General features: G+C 58.2%; 1 protein-coding gene across 2 annotated transcripts in view; it reads left to right on the top strand.

Moving 5' to 3' along the window:
* The first annotated feature begins 10 nt into the window (after window positions 1-10).
* The window catches only part of POU6F1 (POU class 6 homeobox 1), a 10,555-nt gene continuing 4,489 nt past the window's right edge, over window positions 11-6,076 (top strand). The window contains exons 1-4 of one of the 2 annotated variants that reach the window (XM_085315688.1): window positions 11-838; window positions 3,106-3,218; window positions 3,880-4,078; window positions 5,902-6,011. In XM_085315688.1, the coding sequence (XP_085171814.1) occupies window positions 3,165-3,218; window positions 3,880-4,078; window positions 5,902-6,011 (363 nt within the window). In that variant the 5' untranslated portion in view covers window positions 11-838; window positions 3,106-3,164. Of the gene's footprint in view, window positions 843-3,105; window positions 3,219-3,879; window positions 4,079-5,901; window positions 6,012-6,076 lie in introns of both variants that reach the window. The other variant, XM_085315687.1, reaches the window with a different exon arrangement.

Here is a 6,076-nt window from a genome sequence, read left to right as displayed (position 1 = left end):
AAAAAAAAAAAAAACAGAAAAGAAAGAAAAAAGTGAGAAGCAGCAAAACGAAATGGCACTACAAACCTGCGCTGCGTCTGCTAAGCGAGCGGCGGCCCGCGCCGCGATCCGAAGCGTGCCRCCGCGCCGCGCCTGACATTAGGAAATGTCTGTTTAATCGTCTCGCGCGCTAATTGGGCTCTTTGCACAGCACCGAGGAAAATTTCTCGCTCTCCCTCTCGCCGCGTCGTTTGAGGCTTCCCCCGCGGGGCAGGCCTGGGCGCATCTGCGGCTCTCGCTGCGATGCAGACAGCGGTTAGAGCCCGCTCCAGCCTCGCGCGGCTCTGGTCTCGCTAGAACAAATCCGCGGTCCTGAGCGAGGCTCTTTAGCTTGTGATGGATCTGGACGGATAAAAATGAGCTATCTGCAGCCGTCTTAGATCAGCAAACTCCGAATCGCTGGGGAAAGTGAATATAATACGTTAAGTTTTAGTTACTGCAGGCTTTTGGGGCAGCTTGCAGATGAGCCTTGACTCGCCCTTCCGCTTTGTTCCACCTCCGTTGGCAGCGATGAGGGGTGGTAGGGGAAAATGAACTTGCGGGGACGAGGATGCTTCTTAGCTGTCCCGTCCTGCCGCGCCGCGTGGGATCTCGCTGCTCCTCATCGCGTCCGGAGACGTTCCCAAAACGCGCAGGGAAAAGGCATGGGGCCGGGCACTGACACAGCTGCGCTTTTCCTTCCCCTACAGCCGACCGAGTAAACCCGGAGCGCCGCAGCCGGAGAGCCTGCCCCGACGAGCGGGACCCGGGAGACCGCCCCGTCGCCCGCCAGGAGCCTCCTTCCACCCCGGAGCAAACAGTGAGTGAGTACGCAGGGCTCCCGGCCCCGGGTTTCCTTGCAGAGAACTGCCGTGCCGGGACGCGCTTGCTTCCCGGAGGTTTCCCGGTGCTCTCCGTCCGCTCCGAGGAAACCGTAGGTAACGCAGCTGCTTGGATGCTGCTCTGCTCCCAGGATCCGTCTCGCCTAATGGCAGGCTCCGGTGTAGCCGTAGGAAGGAGCAGCTGCGTGCGGAGCGGTGGGAAGACGCTGGGTGGTTATTCCTAGTTAGCAAAGCCCCCGGGGCTGCTTTTAGGTTGTGCCCGTGTCTGTCCGGGCCAGCGCGGTGTGGTGATGCAGAGGGAAGATAAAGTCCCATATAGCAGCGACCTGGAGCCTGCTGCACCCCGTGGGGTGAACCGTGCAGGACACGGGGCCGGAGCCTTCCCCGTCCCCGCTGCCAGCCACCCAGCTACCCCCAGCGAAATTCAGAAAGTCCCTCTTCCCGCGGCAGAGATCCTCCCTAGCTCGTTCCTGCCTGTTTCGCAGCAGGACGCGTCGCACCTTTGCGTTTCCGGCTTTTCTCCCTGGCTGCCCCACGGAGGCAGTGCAGCTATCCCGTCCTCCGACTTCCTTGCTGTTCGCCGGGCTCCGGCTGTCGGAGAGCTCATTAACTTTTAATACTGCCAGATGCCTGCATAAGCCACTCACTCATCCCTTGCTCTGTTCTCTGTTGCACTAGAATAAATTGTTAATTAAACAGTGCACTGGCATCCCAAGGTGTTTGTCTACTCTGAAGGTGAGGCCAGRCTTAAAAATTCGCAGCAGCTACCAGAGATCAGTCACTGGCCGCTCTAAGTGTCCTCATTTAATCTGACAAGGGGGCTAAAACTTCCCAGCTCACCGGCCGACAGTTGCAGGTTGGGGATCTGCTTGGATCTTTCGGTGGATCCCGGCAGATCCGGAGCAAGCGGTTTGTGAGCCCTCTCCCGGCGTTTGCCGTGGAATTCGCCCCTCTCTGCTGGGACCCTGAGCATCATGTCGCTGCAGATGATAAATAGCAAGTGGCATTTACAAAATACAGCCGAAGGGAATTAGATGCTTGGCCCCTGTTGAGCTTGAAATGAGAATTTGGGCTCTTAATTCAATTTAGGCCCCTTTGGATCAACAGGATCCAAATAACTATGTTTACTAATTGCACGTAAATGCCGAGCCCTGCTAAGGATACGCTCCACGGCCTCAGCAGGAGGCTGGTGGCTTCCGAGACGCAGAACACAGTAAGCACCATTAAATGGCTCATAAAATGAAGCCGAAGGGATGTTTTCCGGATCCTTTTGGCTGGTCTGACACARCTAACCAATGTATCACGGGAGAGCTGAGCTGCGGGGCGGCAGGGGGTATCCGCAGCGGGCCAGGTTCCCGTGCGGAAGTAAAGCCCTTCAGACGAGTTAAATCAGTGCAGCTTTAGGGGAGAGATTCCCTTTCGGATCAGTGGTGATCCCAGGCGGTGTCTGGCCGGGCGCTCAGAGTGGGGGGCGAAGATTGTGGATTCGCAGAGCTCGCAGAGTCCCAAGCCGGCCGGTCTGGGCCGTGCCAGCRCCTTCGCTGGGAGGGAGGCAGGATCGGGCCTCAGAGGGAGATAACTCGGCCGGTGGGCGCCCGGCCAGAGGGCAGCTCGCGCTGCCCGGAGTTTCGGGAGAGCGGGGCTCTGCCTGCACCTACCAGTGCAAACATGCCCCCGGGCTCCTGAGCAGTTGCACAAACAAGGACACCTTCGCACATGCATCAAGTAATTTTGAATGTCATCCAGGCTGGCTGGTTAAATGCATCCCAGAGACACTGCTAATAAAAAATTCATAAGCCTCTTATAAAGGCAATTATGTTTCTGTAAGGCAGCGAGGGGACAATACGTGACCAAATCAGTTAATGAAGGACGTTAAAAGGGGAAGAGTCGCCTTCCAACAGGTGTGCCGAGTCCCTTCCCTTCGTGAAAATCCCATCTCACTTGCCAGGAAATTTCAGCCCCATCAAATCGGATCCCCTCAGGAAAGAGCAAATTGACTCTCAGCACTGGGGCTCACGGTGGCCGCGACGTGGCGCTTGGGGACCTGCCCTGCCCTTCCAACGGGAGCAGTTTCGCATGGGTCGTGCCTTGATTTTAAGGGTTTTCCAAGGGCACAGTAGGGATTGGGTCCTCACCTGCGGCGGGGCAGCGGGAGAAGAGTCGGGGAAGGGTTGGGGTCTTTGGTTTGGTCCCCCGAATCACTTGCYGGTTCAGTGACAAACGCTCCCGTGTCCCTTGCTTGCAGCATGTGGAAAGCCTGAGCCGGCTCCCCCTGCCCTCTGCAGCCACCTTCCCGGGGACGCGATGGACACCGAAGCTGTGCAGCCCCAGGAGGCCTCGCTGACCGTCAATGAGCAGGTAGGGGCCRTCGCAAGGTTCGGGGTGACCGGCAGGACAAGCTGCTGTGGCTGTTTGCGCCCCAAAACTGGCAGGTTGGGAAGGCCACAGGGTTTGGAAGGGATTTCAGAGATGGCCTGAGTCCCGCTGTCTCACCGTATCTGAAACCCTCTTGGCCCAGTGTGTTCCTGCTTTTCCCTCCGGAGGAGCAGGCGTCTCCACTCGCAGCTCCCTTTTCACGTGTCCCAGTGCACTGTTGCACAGGGAAAACTGTATTGCGGTTTGGAGGGTTCGTCCAGCTCGGACCTGCAGGGTTGTAAATCGGTGTTGACCCTGGAGCCGCTTCGCAAGCTTGCAGAGAATTTGGCTCGCTGCCTTTAGGCAGCGCAGGGGTGCGGTGTGGCCGTTAATAGCAGCGTTTCGCTGCCGAAGACGTCGCCCACCGATGCGCGTGGGGCTGGGGTTGACTAGGAGAACCCTGAAACTGCTGGTTACCTACAGCAGGGAGACCCTGGCCAGGGCAAGGGCTCTGCACTGAGCTGGCTTTGGTCCCCGTAGCCGTCCCCTCTCACGGGGACGGGGTGAGCTCTGCTTGGCTAATTGCAAGGGTAACGGTGGGGCAGGAGTTTGGCCTGGGGGCAGAGCCGAGCTGACGGGGGGATGCTGTGGGGCACGTTGCCAGGTCATCGTGATGTCCAGCCACGAGACGATCCGCGTGCTGGAGGTCGGCGTGGACGCCCCGCTCCCGGCCGAGGAGGACCGGAAAGCCTTGGAGATGCCGGCGAGGGAAGTAGCGCGGGGCTCGCCGGGACAGACCGCTGACCCGGCCAGAGAGGACATCCCGCCCAGCACCGAGACCGCGGGCAGCGGGGACACGGCTGGTAAGATACCTGCCTCCCTGGGCTCCTTCCCCAGGCTGCTCCGCTCGGGGCGCTGCTCGGAGACGGGAGGAGAGTTGCACCCGCGCTGGCCCTTCGGCGCAAAGCAGAGTCTCTCCTTGCTCCGGAGCCTCGCTCCCGCGCTTAGCCGAGCTCAGGGTTTCGCCAAAGCAGCTCCTCCGGGAGCTGGTTGGGGAAAGCATCCTGCATTGAGGACAGGAAACGCTTAAAACAGAGGCGTTTTGTCGTGGAGCTGCTGCGCCGGGGAGCTCGGTTTCCCTGCAGCCCTCGAAGGAGCGCGGGCGCAGTGAGCTGGGTTTCCTCTTCCCTTTGCTCCGAGCCGCTCCAGGGTGTCAACCTGGTACATCCCATCCCGGAGGTGGGAATGCGGCCCTGGAAACAAGCCTTGAGCACAGCTTTCGGGAAGACCCTGCTTTATTGCTCGCTGCTTTTGGCCAGCACCTCAGTCCTCTCGCAGGTGCAGCTCGAATGTGCCTGCAGGCGCTGCCATCCTCTGCCCTCTTCTGCCCGCTCTGAGCTTTAGCTTTAATATGCCTCTTCTCTCCCTGGCTGTCACTCCGAGGTGTGCCCAGACAGGTCCTTTTCCCCAAAAAAAGAAATATCCCACCAGGCTTGTAGCAGGGCACTTTGGTGTCTTTTTAAGTCCTTTATAAGCCAAGGAGGCGAGCATCCCCCTGGGCTGCAAGATGCTCCTGAGCTGCCTGCCCAGGGGCTCGAGGAGCTGGAGAGCCCCAAGGTTACGCCAAAAGCCGCCGCGCCGTGGGGAGCGGCGCGAGCCGGTGCCCGGTGACACGGCCTTCCCCTGCGGGGATGCGCTGGGWGTTATCCGTGTTGTGAAAACAACGGGGCGGGGAGGGGAGGGGGAAACGCAGCTTCTTCTCGGGTACGCAATTTTTTTAAAAGGCTTTTTCCAGTTTTGCAGACATCTAGCTATTTCTGGGCCAGGAACCAAAGGCGAGAAATGCCTGGCTTTGAGCTGAGGAAAATATTTATTTGGTAAAACTTTTCTGCCAAAGGCGAAGACACAAAAAGGGTATTTTTTCTTTTACCAAAGTAGAAGAGGATTAAGCAGATTTTATACTCAGGGGTTACCATTATTAGAAGTTGGGCAGAATATATAGAAGAGGTTGCTCAAACAACAAGTAAGTAATTTTGAAAGTAATAAATACGGATTAGGAGCAAGGTTTCCTATTACTTGACTGTTAGTGATGCTAAGCAATTTTAATTCGTYTTTCAAATCTGGGTGGAGGGCTGAAAAACGCAAATGAAAATTTTCAGTAAGAAACCCTTAGCAGAAGAGTGAAAGATTTCACCTATGCGGTAAATTGGATCCATTTTCCTTTGGTTTGTTAGTAGTAGCTATATTTGGTTAGTATCTATATTTGGTTAGTTATTGTATTTCAATCCAGGCAGAGAACCCTTCTTTTTGTTTAAAAAAGGGGCCCAAAACTAAGAAGAAATACCCCAAAACACAAAATGACCATAAAACTTCACCTGTTTCAGACAGGAAGCTTTTTTTCCCCCCCCCCTCCCCAGAAAATGGAGAAAGTTAAGTTAAGCTAAGTTAAACGGCGTGCGAGAGAGCGCGGGAACGCAGAGCCCGCGGGCGCCGCGGACCCGGCGCGGTCSCAGCCGCCGGCGCTGAGCTCGAGGCCCCTGCGGGGAGGCGCTGAGCTCCTGCCCCTGCTTGCGGGTGGGCTGCAAGCCTCGACGTCGAGGCGTAAGGGTCCTGTATACCCCCCCAGGCCCGGGCGCAGGCTTTGGGGGGCTGGCGGCGCCTCTCCAACCCGTCTCCTCTTCCGCAGGCAAAAGCAAGGCAGCGCCCGGAGCGGCTTCGGCCGCCGGCGCCTTCGGCCAAGCCCCGAGCCAGCAGCCGCAGCCGATGGCCCCGCTGGCTGTGCAAGCCGCCCCGCAGGTAACTACCTACCCGGGGGCGGCGGCGGCGGGGTGGGGAGCAGCGCGGCGGGACCCCCCCTCCGC

The sequence above is a fragment of the Rhea americana genome, unplaced genomic scaffold, assembly GCF_003343005.1.
Source record: "Rhea americana isolate MKP2758 unplaced genomic scaffold, rheAme1 scaffold_435, whole genome shotgun sequence".
Taxonomy (NCBI): Eukaryota; Metazoa; Chordata; class Aves; order Rheiformes; family Rheidae; genus Rhea; species Rhea americana.
The sequence above is the reverse complement of the archived record's forward strand: the minus strand, read 5'-3'. Positions and strand labels throughout refer to the sequence as shown.